Here is a 17,329-nt window from a genome sequence, read left to right as displayed (position 1 = left end):
AAGCATGAACAACCTCTTTAAAGACATGTTTAAAAACAATAAAGCCAAAGGTTATGTTGGTGAGTGGTCTGGAATACATTTCTCCTTGACAGCATTGTACATGGACTTAAAGTGTTCTGTCTCTCACCAAGACAAACATCACGGATCTCCTGACACGATGTACCAAGAAGAACACAGTATCACTCTTGCGATATCCCCAGCAAGTATGCATGACTCAAATCTAATCGTGAAGGCACACAGAATAAACTTAAAGTGAAGGTCCTTCTATAAAATAAATGGCCTATAGTCTTCAAAAATATCAATGTCAAAAAAGAAGAAAACAGGTGGAGGGGTGCCTTGTTGGCTCAGTCGGTAGACCATGTGACTCTCAACCTCAGGGTCATGAGTTCAAGCTCCCTGTCTGGCATGGTCCCTAAGTATTCAAATAAATAAATAAATAAATAAATAGGTAAAAAATTTAAAAAACAAACAAACAAAAAAGATAACAGTGGAAGACTGTTCCAGATTGAAGGAACTAAACATACATGACAACTAAAGACCATGTATGACTCTGGACTGGCCCTTAGACCGGAGAAAGAAAAACAGCTGTATAGTCAGATTTTTTAGGAAAATTGGAATATAAACCATGGACTAGATGGAGTTTGGGTCAGCATTACATGTCCCAATTTTGAGAACCGTATAATAAAGTTTGTGTACAGTTAGGAAAGGCACTGAAATATTTAGGGATAAGAGGACACATCACCTGCAACTTACTGACAAGTGATTGAGAAAAACACAAAATGCACAATATTTTATAAAATGACAGTATACAAATGACAGTATTTTATGCAAAAATGACAATATGAGTAGTTGGTAGATACACAGATGGATAAACAGATGATGAAGCAAACGGAGCAAAAGGTTGGCAACTGGTGTGTCTGGGTAAAGGGTGTGGACAAGAGTTCCCTGCACCGTTCTTGCAAATTTTCTGCATGTTTGAAAGGACATCAAAATAAAAAGTCACTCCCAGAAGACTCAATCCTATACATTTTAAATGCAAGGGAAGATCCCAGTCTCTGAAAGACTGTGCACTGGTGACCACAGTGATATGCATAACTCATACATACACGTGGAGACTGAAGGTGAAGAATGTGCATAACGTTGGCCCATGAGATAGAAAGGTGTGAAGAGTATAATCATATTAAAATATTTTATTAAAAAGAGTGGTGTGTATATACCACTATCTTCATACATTAAAAATCATTAGGAGACTTTATTTTATCTGTATCTCAGGACTTTGTATATTCAAGTTGCTCCAAATTCCTTCTTTTTTCCACTGAATTTTCTCTTTGGAATATGGGGAATTACCTTATATTTAGGCATATGTGGTTAATATACTAGGCATGTCATTTCAAACTATTTTTTTTTTTAAAGGTCTACAAAAACACATCTTGCTTCCTTTTTTCTTTTTAAAGCTGAATTCATTCTGGTAGGTTCCACCAAATGAACTGCAGAGAACACTTAAGAAAGGAAGGGTTTCCCATTTTTCCTTCTGCCTGGCCACAGCTGTGCCAATGTGGTGATCAGGACACCGACAGAGACCCAGGCCGCCGTTCATCTGACAGGGGTCCCAATGGCACTGCCCTGTATCAAGGTCACCTCCTCACCTGGCCCAGGTTGGTATTGTCCTCCAGCTGGTCGAGAGACATTCTGATGTTGTTGCAAGTGGTAGCCACTGGCGGGACAGAGCACATGGGGTCACTGAGTGACTGCTCCACGTTCCTTTTCACATCACTGAGGCTGGTGTTAAGTTGTGCAGTTGACCTCTTCAGCTCCTTTAAAGTGTTGTTCACATTCAACAAGGCTTCTCTGGTCTCCTTGATTGCTGTGGGGACACACCTAGTTTCAGAACAGAAGCACCCACCAGGCAGGCAGTGGAAACTCGTTTTCATCTACAAGGAACCTTCAGGGAACTGGAGATGGACTTATAACAGACATTGGGAGGCAACCAGGGGAGGAGCCCTCTAGGGGAATACAGGGACACTGTTGGCCTCCTTGCCCAGCTACTCCAGCCGGCTCAGCTTTCCGACCTCAGGGCTCTTCGGACAAGATAAAGGAGTAAGAACAAGCCCAGGAATGCAACGGGGACACTGAGTTGCTGCATTCACTGGCCGCCACTGGAACAGTCATGGTAGGAAAAGATGTCACTCCCCTAGCATCGCCCAGTCTTGAAGAGGCCAGCCCTAAAAAGCTAGCATCTTCAACCCTGAGCGGTTTTAACCACATCAAAACTGATCACACCCAGACACATCTCAGCGACGGATATTCAGAGAGCTGGAATTACAGAGTAGCAGGTGAAGAGTATGATTTGGGGTTCAGGCGGGTCTAGGTACAGATCCCTTCCTTGCCACTTGCTGGTCACCAGAAACCGATTCCTGAAAGTTCTTTAGTGATTTCCTCATCTGAGCATGGTGAAACCACCACCACATTCATCCTTGCATGTGGGCATCAGAATGCTCAGACAGATTCCGTGATGTCATCGAGTCCATCTGTTCTATTTGGGGAGACTCCCAGCCCAGGACACATTCTTATACTAGGAGATCCTTGATAATTGTTTGCTATCTTCCCAATTTTTCTGAGGTGTAGAACTATGTATTCATGACCAGGGAGGTTGTGAATTACAACCCTTTTCTACAATGACTTAAAGCCACAGGAGTAAAAAATGTGAAATTTAAACAGAGGGCACTGCTCTTCTCCTAAGCCAGCAGGCTCACAGAACAGATGGCAGAGCATCAAGCCACACTTGGGTGTTGCAAGCGAAAATGTGAATGCCCTTAAAAACTGCTTTCCCCAACCTTCCCTGGCAACCACATACAACTTGAGTGAGAAAACCATGTGCACACACACACACATGCACACACACACTTTAATGCATTGTGTTGTGGGATCTCACCAGAGGTCTTATCCCAATTCCGCAAACACCTTGTGATAGCATCTTTGGCAAACTATTTCACCTCTGCGGATCTCGGTTTTCTCATCTGTAAATTAGGAAGCTGGTTGGGTCATCTCTTGGTTCTTAGGAGAGTCTATAATTCTCGGCTGTGTCTTAACAGGTCTGCTCACCCAAGATGGCACCACAACCCAGCTCTGATGATTTACCCTGAGACCTGGGGAGGCTTCCAGCAGTAGACCATATGGCCATTGGCCCCAAATTTTGTCACCTGGCTTAGATATAAAATCTTCACATCTGCTTCGATCTTTTCTCTTGAATTTTGGTCCAGTCATGTCTTAACAGCATTGGAGATACAGCAGTATTTAAGACTTTGTCAAAGAGCCACTCTGGGAGTCAGTAGTTGCATCTCTTGCACTTACCTCCCAGGATTATCAGCAAAGCATGGGCTCATATTAGAGGGTCAATGAACATCTACCATAGCAAAAACAAGAAACAAAGAACAGGGTTGCAACTAAAAACACAGACAGGATGCAAAAGAGTGTGCCAAAATATGCCTCCCATCACACAACACACACCTCACATTTTAATGTGGTTTACCTCTCAGAGTCCTTTCCATTTTAAGAGAAGGTATTTTAAGGCAAGAGACAAACAACAACAACCTAGAATGATGGGTGATAAAATAAATTGATGGCCCAGAATACGTGTGTCCATTTAAGTACAGTCTGCAGACATTCTGGGTTATGTGTACTATTCCATCATGTCCTAAGAAAGACTCAGAGGTAATAAATATACATTTTTTCCAAAGCCTTCAAAGTATTTTATGTCTATAAAATACCTACTGGGTTACAACTCTGGGAGTCATTCCAGACTTAGCAAGATCACATATATTATGTATCTGAAGTCAGTGGAAAAATATTTTAGATTCTGAATTTTAGTTAATTAACATTTTTACCAGCTCATAGCACATTTCCTTTGTAGTTCCTGATCTGCAGCTCAAAAAAGATTAACACAGATGAATTTGCATGTTTCTGCTATCTCCAAAGCCACTAAACATGTAAGGCTGCAAAGAATTTTTAGCAAAAAAAGTTGTCAAAGCATTGATTCTCAGCCTTTTGGCTAAGATCGAGTGCAGTATCTGTTCTTATCAATTTAATATCTGATATGTCCTCTATCTAAGGACAATATATTAAATGGATTTTTGGAGCAGGGGGATGGAATGAGTTTACTCCATCCACTCCACACATCGACCTGGCATTGAAGTACCTCCAGGAATGGTGGTCCCGTCAAGGACAAAAAAAAAAAAAAAAAAAAAAAAGTCATGTCAGTTTATTAAGCATAGTATAAGACACTTTGGCAACACCAGAGGCTAAACTATAACGTGTTTAGCCTGCTTAAAAAAAAACAATAAAACTTTAAAACTAATGCAGGAAGCACTGAAGGGAGCAATAAAATCTGTTTTAATGGCCTTTAATTCAAAGGAAACTATAATCCAAACAGTAAAAATGGCCAAAAGTAAAGGTACACAACAATCACATTGCATTATTCATATATTTTTGGAAAGAATTTGCCATTACATAATTTTGGAGCTAGAGAACTCCAAAGACCAATTTTCCAAATGCTGAACATCCTTCCATGGCCACACCAGCACCTGAACTCTAGATTTCTAACTCCTCCTCCAAAGTTACTCTCTGCTGTCTTGCCATGCATGGCACCAAAAGCACCCTACATCTTAACACTCTCCAGTGGTGTTGGGACCTAAGTTCCATCTAGTGTGGACCAAGCCCCACAGGCTTTATAGTTAGACCTGCATCTGAATCCTAATTCTACCACTCCCCAGCTACCTGGTCTTGGACAAGTTACATGATCTCTGAGCCTTACTGTCTTGAGTTGGTAAAATGGAAGTGACTATACCAATCACACAGAACTCTTATGACTCTGAATAGGGTTTAGGAAATGTACGTGGCATACCTTCAATACTCCTAGGCCCTCAACACTCTAAATATTACTTTATGGCTGATGATTTCTACAAACACTTGCTGTGGACTTTGTTGGTTGACATCTCAGAAGTCATGTCATTGTCTATTGAGATGCAGCAAAACTGTGTTTAGATAACATGGGTCCCACTTCCCACTTATCCATTTCCCCTGTGTACCACTGGTCCAAAGATGGCTGTGGAACCCCGAATGCCCCAAATGGAGGGAAATCTGGTTGAGGAAGAGGAGCAATGTGACTAGTGTCAGCCCTCTTGCAATTATAAGGGGAGTTTGCATTAGAATGATACAGACATTGTAGAGAATGTCTACATCTCTACTGGGTGGAAAAAAAAAAATCTCACCACTAGATCAAGCCTTACCTGAAGCCACCAGTGTCAGTTATATGAGCAAACAATCCACTTAGTTGAAAACCAGATAGAAACAGATTTTCTATATGTGTTGGGGAAATGACACATAATTATTCAAGAGATGTTTCAAAGAGAAGAGAGATGATGGGAGATATTTGATTGTAAAGGTCACAGAGCCAGCCCAAATCAGGAACCCACTGGTAAATGCAAACACACGAAGCTATGATGAGGGGACACAGAGGATAATCATCAAAAGCTATGCCAAAGATGTGGGAAGTGAAGGTTCAGCATTTTACAGGAGTGACAATTCTCCCAGTGAGGGGATGAGCAGCAACCAGGAACCCATCTCCTTTCATTGTCTGTTCCTGGTGGTTGGTTAAGTAATACCTCCTGCTAACCATAGGATGGGGCAGGGGGCGAAGGGCTCCTTGACAATGTTGTCAAATCTCCAAAGCAGCTAACTTTGGAACTGCCATACCTCCAATATCTTGTCATATATGATATATTTCCTGTTGTTTAAGCCACTTAAAGGGTCTTTGGTATTGATATCACATCAATGGCACCTCCAAAAGACCTCTAAGAATCATCAGCAAAATTCCCAAAGCAAATAAAAACAACTATAATCTGATTTAAATAGGTAGATATATACACAGAGCACATTAAGGGTAACTAAAAAAAAAATCAAATGACTACAACACATTAAAAGATCAGGATGCTTGTAGTCAAAAGGAGTTGCCTAGCGACTGAAGCAGGACTATGAAAGAATGTAATCTGTTTTCGCCTCCATCACCAGCAAAGTTACAGTATTCTACACTTAGAAAATGAAGATAAGGTCTGTGGGCCTTTATTCACTCAAGAAATGATAATTTTCTCTGAGCCAGATACTGTGTTGGGTGTCTCCAAACATAAGCTAGGGGAATTAAGAAATGAACAAATCAGTAGGTCAAGGAAGCATGTGCAGGACAGGGATCTGAGAGAGAATTATGCCTGCAGAGACCTATGGTAGAATAAAGGCTGAGATTCATAGCTTGGAAAGGAAGGTTTGGGGGTTGGAGGGTTGACATGGGATGTGACTGGAAGCATGGGAAGGGGCCAGGTATGCAAGGAAGGAAGGAAGGGGACATGGGTGTTTACAATCACATCCTTCTCTGGGCCTCAGTTTCCTTGCACTGGAAGGACGTGGCTCATGACCAGGGAAGCAGGTGTCAGGGAGGCATCTAAGCAGCACCCACAGTGGAGCACATGCCTTCAGTTGGAGGGTCAAGGAGAAGAGCAAGGAAAGACTAATCAGTTGGTTAAAATGAATCTTACCAACTCCTGGCCTGTTCTGCATGTCATCCTGTTTTCATGTCTTTGAACTCTAAGGGGGGGTGGTGAATGGCAGGGAAGAATGTCAAAAGGAATGAGCATAACTTTCCAACTTCAACACATGCCCTTCCTTTGTGGCCTGTCTTCTTGGGAATCCTGGCTCATGGAAGAATTCACAGTGGAAGGATGACAAATGTAAGACACAGATGAACGGTCCTCTCTACCAAACACTTAGCACAGACATCTCCACATTTGGAAGGGGCTCACAGTCTTATTTTTTCACTGCAATTGAACATGTAGTTTCTTAAAATCAGTACATCTGCTCCCTTAGATCACAGACTGTGGTATCTTAAGATATCTCTACAGATTCCTCTTTTCCCAAAGTTGTTCTTTCCAGGAAAAAGGAAAGCATAACCAATAGACCCCCAAAGACCTAAAATTCTCGAGGCTACTCATCTTCTGTAGCAAGTGTCAATAAGCTTTTTCTGTAAGGGGACAGATGGTAAATACTTCAGGGTTTGTGGGCCACAGGGTCCCTGCTGCAAATATTGAGCTCTGCTGTGAGATGCCCCCTCACCGAAGAACACAGCTGCCCTCCAATAACGGTCTTTACAAAAACAGGTGGCAGGCTCCTAGCAAATGCTGCTGTTATTATTTCAAAGGATTTTGAGACCATTAGTACAACCTCTTTTACACAAACTTAAAAACAAAACGAAACCATTGTGATGCTGTGTGTCTTTACCCAGCCTGTTGGCATGCCCACATCTGGGGAAAACAAAGGGAGCGTGATCCTGGGAAGCAGGAGACTTCCAGTGGGATCCCACTCTCGCCCATTTCTGGAGTAATGCTTACCTTCCGCCATGGCCTTGATATCATCAAGCACGGGCGTGACTTTGGGTCTTAGCTGTTCGTGAATCCCACCTCCTAGCAATGGCTTAATATCTAAATGCAAGGAAGCAGAAAGGGCTGTGAGAGTAGGCTCCAAGGAAGTCCTCATCTCTTAACCCATGTTTTCCTTCCTCTGCAGGATGTCCCCCTTGGAAAGTCATGTGGGGTCTCTCTTGCCCTGAAAACACCCTTTTCCTCCTCGACCTCGTTTAGGTGTTGATTCTTGGGGGAGATTTCTCCACGCTGTTCAAAGTTTCCACACCAGCACTCAGTCCCCCAAGAAAAAAAGCAATCAACACAGGCTGGGTTTTTAATCCTACAGGTGACCCCTGATGATTTTGCAGGGAGATGAGCCCATACAGAGACAGCGAGAGTGGCGCCCCCCAGCGCCTTCCCCAGGAATCACACCCAGCGTCTCAGGGTGGAGGGCATGAGCTCCTTGCTGCGTCCCGGAGCCTCTGGGCTTGTCTCCAGCTACTGTGTGCATCCATTCGCAGGATGTGTCCTGTGGTTTCAGGAAAGCCTAAGACAGGTGACTTTGGGGTCTGGGAACGCTCCAGGGTATTTCCACATAGATTGATAGTAATCGTTCTTTGCTTTATGCCATTTCAGAATACAAGAGTATTCACAGGAACACTCAGTTCCTGGGTAGCGGGAAACCTTAGAAACTCAGGGTTTATAAAGTAGAGCCGTGTGTCTCTGATCTCTTCAGTGAGGCCAGGGCTTCCCAACAATGACATTTATGGATGTTTCGAGCTGGATAATTCTTCATGGTGGGGGCTGTCCTATGCGTTGTAGGGTGTTTGGAAGCCTCGCTGGCCTCTATCCAAGCAGGCGGGCAGCACTGTCCCCACCCTCACCTGTTGGGACAACCACAATATCTCCAGGTGTTGCCAGATGTTGCTTGAAGGCAAAACAGCCCCTGGGGGAGAACCACTGAGGGAGGCTGTGTGGAACCTCCTCGGGGGCCTGCAGGGGCAGCACTGACCGACCCCAATTTCTGAAGCTCACTGGCTTCTCTGGGGAGCCCAGCTCCATTCGTGACCCTGAATCTGACAGAGACCCATTTCCCTCATCACCTGGGGAAGGCAGAACAAGCACAGGGCCACAGGAAAGCAAAAGCATTCTTACCATAAAGGTTGGATTTTACTCATTGGTTAACAAACTGCAAATTGTCCATAACTCTAGGGAATTGTTCTACTTTGCCCCAGCTTTGATGCAGAAGTTGTAGAAATGGCATATTGATCACTTAGCTCATGTTTGATGGGAGATGACCAGAGTCTCTTCTAGCCAAAACCAACCAAACAACCAATAAACCAACAAACCAACAAATGAAGTTGGGGCAACTTTAAGTTTTACTCACTATCCAGATCCGAGAATGCCTTTTTCTTTGTGGTTGCATACTGGCTCAGCACATAGTTGATTTGCTTAAAAAAAAAAAAAAAAAAAAAAAAAAAAGAAGCATGAAACTCTTCTAAAGTCCAAAGCCACAATAAAGAGATCTAACAAAAACCATCTTGAATCAGAACATTTTAAAAAGAAAGCAGGTTCCTAGAGATATTTATATTTTCTGATACCCAGACTTCTTAATACTCCAAAACTTCTTGGCTTGGGAAATAGGATTTCTAATTTCTCCTGATTCTGTGCATTGGTCCTGTGGAGAGTCGGGGGGCGAGGGGGGGGGGGTGGGGGGCGGGGCTGGGGACAAACAGGCCCCTCCCCTGACATGGCGTCTCATCTTTTCCCACCCAAGTCCTAACCAGGCCCAACCCTGCTTAGCTTCTGAAATCAGAGGAGATGAGGCACATTCAGGGTGTCTGGCCGCAGGCTGTGTCCTCTCATCTTCTAAGTGGCCAGCCTGAGTGTTTTCACACCATTCTCTCTCAGTAGCAAGAGAGCAAAAATGAATACTGTGAGGTCTCTTGAAGCGTGAGGTCAGAGCTAGCTCAAGGTCACACCCACTGCATTCTTCTTATCAAAGCAAATCACAGGCATGGACCAGATTAAGGGGTTGGAAAGAGATTCATCTCTTCAAGCAAGGGACTAAAAAGAACTCGAGGCCATTTGTAATCTACTGCATTAAGACCAGCCATTTTACTCAGTGGTCACTACTGAGCTGGCCTCCGAAGATGCTGCTTACCCTCCAGTCTTCTGGGCCCTAGCGGACCTGCTTCCCCACACCCTCCGCGACACTGGGTGTTACCGTTGGCTGAATAACCATTGCCAATCCCCTCAGTGAAAATGTACACTAGTATTTAAATTTTCATTTTTCCAACTACTTGAGTAAGGTTAAATAGTTATTATGTTTGGGCCAATTATATGTCCTCATTAAATTAATGCACATTCTGCCCATTTTTTATACATTTATTAGACCTCTTCATTTATTTTGAGCTAGATAAGTTTCTCCCAAAGTTATGACAATTTACAATTCTTCCAAGATTCTGAAAGCAATCCCAAAGTTCACCAGCCATGACTGCTATATATAATGTTGCCACCTTTTTAGGAAAAAAGTTTTACTTTGAAGTCTTTAGAATGGTGGCTAAAAAAATAGGAAAATTTATTCACAGATTTATTTACAAATTTATTCACAAATTTATTCATGCTTCTTATTTCCCTCTTATAAAGCTATGAATAAAATTAGCTTCTCTAACCTCAAGATTAAAAAAAATAAAAAATGCTTGCAGTTTTTGCTCTTTTAGTTCCAAACCCGTTTTTAAAAACTGGTACAATACCTAATATGTTAGCATTGTTTAGAATATAACAAACCTAGAAGAGTACATCTCTGTGTGGAAAGGCCCATGGATTCTGGTGAAATCTGATTAGGGAATTGAACAGGAAGGCATTTTTCTCCTCATACTGGTACCTATGAGCTCAGCATCAATTATTTGGGCTGGTTTCTACTTAGGTATTTTAAAAAACAATATTTTCTACAGGCAAGACATCACATGCTTCTGGGATACGGAAAAATGTGCCATCCAGCCATACTGCTCCCCTTCTCCCAAAAACAACTTCTGTGTTTTTTGTATGCGTGTATGTGGGCACGAGTGTGTGTATCCCCTTCCCAAGGATTTCTACGCATCTATGCAAATAGGAGCAAATGGGTGTTTATAAAGCAGGAAACTCTTGAAACTCTTGTCTCATGACAAGAGTAACTTCATGTAAACCACGCATAGTTAACTATATTGCTAAGAAGAAAGGACAATGGCACCTAAAGATTTTTCTTTAAAAAAAAAAAATCACGAGACCCATAAAGTAGTTGAGCAGTTATGTAATAAATACTATAATTTTATGTTATAGACCTGTACCCCTGGGGATAAAAATATATGTTTATCAAAAATAAAAAATTAAAAAAAAAAAAGAAAAAAATAAAGTAATAAAATAATGACACCTGTTCTGAAATGACATGTTTGTCATTTTCTAAAATTTTTTAAAAGGTCATTTTAAACATCACTCACTGGGCCTTTATTGCTTCATCTACAAAATTAAAATGTAGCACCTGTCTGCACTGATTTACTGGGCTTCTAGAAGTCCAAATGAGATGCCAGATATATACAGGGACTCAGAAAGTCCCCAAACACCAGGTGTCATTGTGGTTTTTACCGCTGGCGTTCCATTCAGGAAGGCTCTCAAGTCTTTCAAGTTGCTGTCTGCCAACTTCCGAGTCTTTTCAATCTGGGTCCTCAGGTGGTGGTTGGCCACAAAGCCATAGATGATACCCACACTGCCAGAAATGGAAAAGAGAAGGAAGGACATTTATTACATGACGTGTGGTCTTCTGGCCAGGCACAGAGCAGCTCTGCAGATACAAGGGGAGCTGTGTCCTGCGTGGGACCCCTCAGGACGGCCGGACCTTCCCCCACACCTGGCCCCCTCCCACGGCTGCAGCCTTTCTGCCAAGATCCCATCACCCAACATGTGGACCACAGCATGGGACTCAGCCCTCTCACAGGAGACACACATTCATTTAATATATATTGTTCTGTTGGATATGAATCTTACAAATGGAACAATGTTCCCACTAAATGGGTGGAGGGAACAAAAGGAGCAAGGCTCATAAGGCTGTGTGTGCAACAGGGCGTCATTCCTGCACACTTGGAAATGTGGGTGCACACCGTCTTGCTCAGCATGCACACAAACACAGCCTGTGTGCATACCTCTGCTCCCTTCAAAGAAGACTATCAGGAAAAATACCAATATGATGAGGATGGTTTGGGCTTCCTAACATTTTTTGCTCCCTCTAATTGTCCTTATTACTTTTTTTTATCGTCCAGGTGAGTTACTTCAGCGTTAAACTGACAAATGAGATGCTGCGAACAGTAGCACACACACTGTATGGATCTATTTTGTATAATGTACAAAATCAAGAAACCAATGGTGCTAAAAGTCAGTGTTGTACTTGAGGAGGAGTGGCTAATGACATCATCGGTGTGCTCACATTATTCAAATTGATGCCTACGTACTTATGATATGGAAACTCTTCTCTACATAAAATATATTTCAATAAAGATTTTCAAAAACACCGTGAAAGGCATCTTGTATGACAAGTTATTAGGCATCTTGTATGACAAGTTATTCTACATGAAAAATAAAAACACAGTTTCCAAACCATCTAAAATGTCTACATTTGATCATTTTAAAGGCTCTCTTACTGTTAAGTAGTTACTAAATTAATTTGACCAGTTGGTTTGTTTTTGTGTCAAAGCCTTCCAATGTTAAAATGTTACGTTGAAAATTGTTAAATACCGGGGCGCCTGGGTGGCTCAGTGGGTTAAAGCCTCTGCCTTCCGCTCGGGTCATGTTCCCAGTGTCCTGGGATCGAGCCCCACATCAGGCTGTCTGCTCCGCGGAGAGCCTGCTTCCTCCTCTCTCTCTCTCTCTCCCTGCCTCTCTGCCTACTTGTGATCTCTGTCTGTCAAATAAATAAATAAAATAAACAAAATCTTTAAAAAAAAAAAAAAAAAAGAAAAGAAAAAAGAAAATTGCTAAATACCAAAGCCCTTCTGGATTTAGCCACTAGATGGCAGCAAGGAATCACCTAAACTTCGGACAACGGTATTTAACCTACAGAAATTAATGACAAAATTGTTCGTTTGTAACCATCCAATGGAAAGTGTGAATAGGCTCTATAACAAAGTTTTGCAATTTAGACAAACTTACTCCCAGGCAACTCCTCAGTCGGGAAATGGGGATAGTCATTTGCCCTATTTACAGCCATGGTTCATTCCAAGCTGCATTGGTTCATTGCTGGTCTCAAACCTATTTTCCCATTGCAGTATTACATGGGTACATTAGGTTTTCAAAACTAATAATAAAAAAAAAAAGTCTGTAACACACACTCTTGAACAATAGTTCTTATGGTTAACAAGTTGCCATGGAATGGAATGTGACTTAAGGTAGGAATATAAGACGTGGGTTCTAACCCCACTGCTGCCTCTAACTCACAAGATGGGAGCTTGAGAAAGTCATTTTCCTTCTGTGAGCTTTGGCTGGTATTGCACAACTGAAAATTAAATTTGATAAGTACTTCTCGAACTGTAAAGGAGAGGGGTTCCTGGATGTCCACAAGGTCTCCAAGAACTTTTTTACTTTATTTATTTTTAAAGATTTTATTTATTTATTTGGGAGAGACCGAGAACATGGCAGGGAGAGAGAGCAAAAGCAGGAGTGAGGGGTAGAGGGAGAAGCAGGCTCCCCACTGAGTAGGGAGCCCGATGTAGGACATGATCCCAGGACCTGAGCTGGAGGCAGATGCTTAACCCACTGAACCATAGCTCGAGCCCCTCGAAGAACATTTGTTAAAATTTGGGTTGACGTTGATAGTAATTAAAAAAACAATGGACATTAACAATAGTCTGTGCCATTTGGAACCACCACCTTACAATCCATCTTTGCCATTCTTAAGTCAGCTTTGGTATTTACCAGATAGTCAATATACCATAAAAATAATAGTTACTCAATGATGGGCTCATGAAGAATAAGGTCAAATGACTTTGGAGTAGCGTTAACAGAAGAAGAGAAAAAGTTGGCTTGCAGCAACGCACCTGAAGCTTTATTTGCATTGCCCAGTTTCAAACATTCCACCTCATGATGAGTCAGGGCCACCACCTGAAGACACCTGCCCCACCACAGCATATCAAGCAGGGGGCTCCCTTCCATTCTCTCTCCAGCAAGCCCATATTATCATTCATCATGCTCCAGATCCATTTTGTCACAGAAGTAGTCAAAATGAACTTGGAAAACAAACAGGTCTAAGTTTACTTGGCTTTCACTGAAGGGGAGAAGAACCTCCTTGCCTTGAACTCTCAGAGGACTCTCCCTGAAATTCTGGTGGGCTACTCAAGGTTGCTCTATTTCTACCTATGCTTGATTTCCCTAGAAAGAGGGAGAAACTGCTTCTTTGTCAACGTTGGGTAAATGATGGGTCTCTGGTCCATGATGGGTGCTCAATGAAAGTGAGTTTATGGACTGGGCTTTGTTTCATTTGATCCATTTAGAAGATTAGCCATATGTTTGAAGTGTCTAGTTCATAACAGTCTTTGTTCCTTTACTGAATAAATGTCTTTACTCAAAAGATCATCAATCACTAAAATGAATTGCAATACAACTTTGTAATAAAACACTGAATTTTAATGCAATGTATTTAAAAAGATCTACATTTCTGCCAATCAATTATGGATCTAATTAAAATGAAAGCATGGGTCTTTTTTAAAAAAAACACACTGCCCTAAACAGAATTCTGGAATAAAGCTCAAAAACTTTCAAAGCTAATTTTCAGAACTATAATATATTGTAAGTCTTTTACTTAAATTAAGGATGGCTAATTCAAAGACCTACATGGGCAGGCAGAAACCAGAAAGGGCAAGCATATGGTATGAACCTCTGGGAGCTGGAGGTCACAGGTGGGAGTCGGGGCAGATGCTCTGTCCAGCAAGTCCCACCATGATGCGAGACCAATATTGCCAGATCTTCCAATTATTCACAAAAATCTGGAAATCTGGATTTTTAAAAAAAATGAAGTGCTTATTTTTTTCTTCTTCTTCTTTTAAGATTTTATTTATTTATTTGACAGACAGAGATCACAAGCAGGCAGAGAGGCAGGCAGAGAGAGAGGAAGGGAACCAGGCTCCCCGCTGAGCAGAGAGCCCTATGCAGGCTCTATCCCAGAACCCTAGGATCATGACTCGAGCTGAAGACAGAGGCTTTAACCCACTGAGCCACCCAGGCTCCCCTGGAAATATGGATTTTTATGTAAAATTTTCCCTTTTTAAATGTTGTCAACTAATTTAAAAAAAAAACCTAAGTACTATGCAAACTCCATTTGTGATCTCTAATTTAAAAATTTAAAAATCCTATTTGTTTATTTAAGATTTATTTTATTTATCTTTTAGAGAGAGAGAGAGTGCGAGAGAGAGCGAGAGAGAGGATGTGCACAGGTTGGGGAAGGGGCAGAGGGAGAGGGAAAGAATCCCAAGCTGACTTCCCTCTGAGATCATGACCCAAGCTGAAATCAAGAGTTAGATGCTTAGCTGACTTGAGCCACTCAGGTGCCCTTTAAAACTCCTATTTAAACACAGATAGAGAATAAAGAAGTTATACTTTTGTTGACCTTGATTTATATTACTCAATACAATTTTGAAGCAAAAAAAAAATCACATAAATTAATGTTATGGGGTTTTTTTGTTTGTTTGTTTTTTAACAACCATCAGTCAACTATTAGAATAAGCAAGTACTGAAGGAAATTTGCCTCACACAAAAAGGGAATAACATTTCAAGGACTATTAGCAATCTGACATTTGACGTGTGTTTTTATGTAGTACAACAAAATCTCTTGAAACTTTTAGCCAAAGACAGGAATTTTAATTTTTATGACATATTAGTTTTACATCTTCTATATTTTATTATGGAGAGACCAATTTTCTCTCATATATACTTAAAAATAAATACATAAAGCTTTTGAAAACCTAAGGATAAACCTTTAAAATTTATAGCAATTTTTCCCTACCAATTTCCACTGACTTAATGAAATTAGCCCATAAAAGCCAAATAAATGCTTTGTTTATAACTGATCTCTTATTTTTTAAAGATAATTTTTTAATCTTAATATTAAATAACTATCCCCCTCTCATTCACATTAAGAAAGTCTCACGATTTTCAGGCATGCTAGCTCAGTTTCTATTCTAGAACCTTGTGGTCTCAAAGCCAGGAATTGACTATCACAATCCTAATACAAAAAATGAATTTTGAAAATAGTCATCTTCCTGACAGAGACTGGGATTCAATTTTCACCATGGCAATTGGCAAAAGCTGACTTACTGTACTCAGAAACTTAGAAATACACTGGAAAAATAAAGGTATGGCTGTTTGATCCTGTTTGGTTGTTGTCCATCACTTTTCTGGAATTCTGAAAAACACGGTGATGACAAAGCACAAAGGAAAGAAAGGAGAGGAAATTTGGCTTTTTCTGGAGTCAGACACATCTGCTGGAACAGTCTACAGCAAGAAGTGGAAATTCAATCTTCTGCTGATGGTCAAACACTTACATAAACATATGTCAACGTCTGTGAATTCGAACATTCCATAGCTGCCTTTGGAAAAGCTCAGAAAGGAACATGACCACATAGATTCCATGTATATGAGGGGACCTTTCTCCTTAACACCTATGCCTTTCCTAATCAAAAACAAACAAACATACATTTAATTTGTTTCAAATTAAAAGAAGGATGGATGGAAAATAAGAGTACTCAAGATGAATTTAAAAACCAACTTCCGGATTAATTGTAATGTAGCGTAAAGTCACAAAATGAAATTGAGCCTGGTAAAAGGCAAGTAGACTGCTCTAGGTTTATCAAAGTGTTTTTAAAAAAATTTTATCCAAAGATTTTTCATCAATTGTATCCAGTCTCTGCTGAGGTCAGTTGAAGACAGAAGCTATACCTCTTTTTCTTTCTCTGTCTGCCTTCTAGCTTTGTTGAGATTCTTTTGCTTCTTATCCTTTTTAGATTTCTATTTTATTTTATTTTAAAGATTTTATTTATTTATTTGACAGACAGATTACAAGTAGGCATAGAGGCAGTCAGAGACGGGGGGGGGGGGGGGGAGCAGGCTCCTCACTGAGCAGAGAGCCCGATGTGGGGCTCGATCCCAGGACTCTGAGATCATGATCCGAGCCGAAGGCAAAGGCTTAACCCTCTGAGCCACCCAGGCGCCCCTAAATTTTTGTTTTAATTAACATATAATGTATTATTTCCCCAGGGGTACAGGTCTGTGAATCATCAGGCTTACACATTTCAGAGCACTCACTATAGCACATACCCTCCCCAATGGCCATAATTCAGCCACCCTCGTTTTTGCTTTTATGTTTGTTTATTTGTTTTTAAAAGAGAGAGCAGGCCCTTGAGTGCGCAGGAGCAGGGGGGATGGACAGGGGGAAGAGAGACAGAATCTTCTGTAGACTTTACACCCAGCACAGAGCCTGACGCAGGGTACTGCTCGACCTCTTGAGATGATGACCTGAGCCGAAATCAAGAGTCTGATGCTCAGCTGCTTAGCTGACTAAGCCACCCAGGTGTCCCCCTTTCCTCTTATTTTATCTACTATGACTTTGTGGACATACTTTCTTCTCTCTTCTATCTAATCGTCACATAGAAATCTTTGCTTTCCCCAGGACTGTAATCTTTTTGCCTAGTTTTTTTTTGTTGTTATTTTTTGGGTTGTTTTTTTTTTTTTAAGATTTTTATCTATTTGAGAGAGAGAGAGGGTGAGCATGAGTGAGCTGGGGCAGAGGGAAAGGGCAGACATCCTGCTGAGCTTGCAGCCCAATGCTGGACTCTATCCCAGGACCACTGAGATCATGACCTGAG

The 17,329-nt window shown here is 41.3% G+C and overlaps 1 protein-coding gene and 1 non-coding gene across 20 annotated transcripts in view; one reads left to right on the top strand and one right to left on the bottom strand.

Annotated features, from left to right (window-relative positions):
• Nucleotides 1-17,329, bottom strand: part of PROM1 (prominin 1) — a 134,594-nt gene that overhangs the window by 34,548 nt on the left and 82,717 nt on the right. For all 19 annotated transcript variants that reach the window (XM_059165080.1, XM_059165134.1, XM_059165126.1 and 16 more), the window contains 4 exons: nt 11,070-11,190; nt 8,833-8,896; nt 7,434-7,523; nt 1,647-1,864 (listed from right to left, as the gene is read on the bottom strand). In XM_059165080.1, coding sequence (XP_059021063.1) covers nt 1,647-1,864; nt 7,434-7,523; nt 8,833-8,896; nt 11,070-11,190 — 493 coding nt within the window. The remainder of the gene's footprint in view (nt 1-1,646; nt 1,865-7,433; nt 7,524-8,832; nt 8,897-11,069; nt 11,191-17,329) is intronic.
• On the top strand, nt 4,029-4,217 carry LOC131822755 (U2 spliceosomal RNA). The gene has a single exon (XR_009350311.1). It is a non-coding gene; the product is annotated as a U2 spliceosomal RNA (small nuclear RNA).

Source organism: Mustela lutreola, chromosome 1, assembly GCF_030435805.1.
Source record: "Mustela lutreola isolate mMusLut2 chromosome 1, mMusLut2.pri, whole genome shotgun sequence".
Classification (NCBI taxonomy): domain Eukaryota; kingdom Metazoa; phylum Chordata; class Mammalia; order Carnivora; family Mustelidae; genus Mustela; species Mustela lutreola.
The sequence above is the reverse complement of the archived record's forward strand: the minus strand, read 5'-3'. Positions and strand labels throughout refer to the sequence as shown.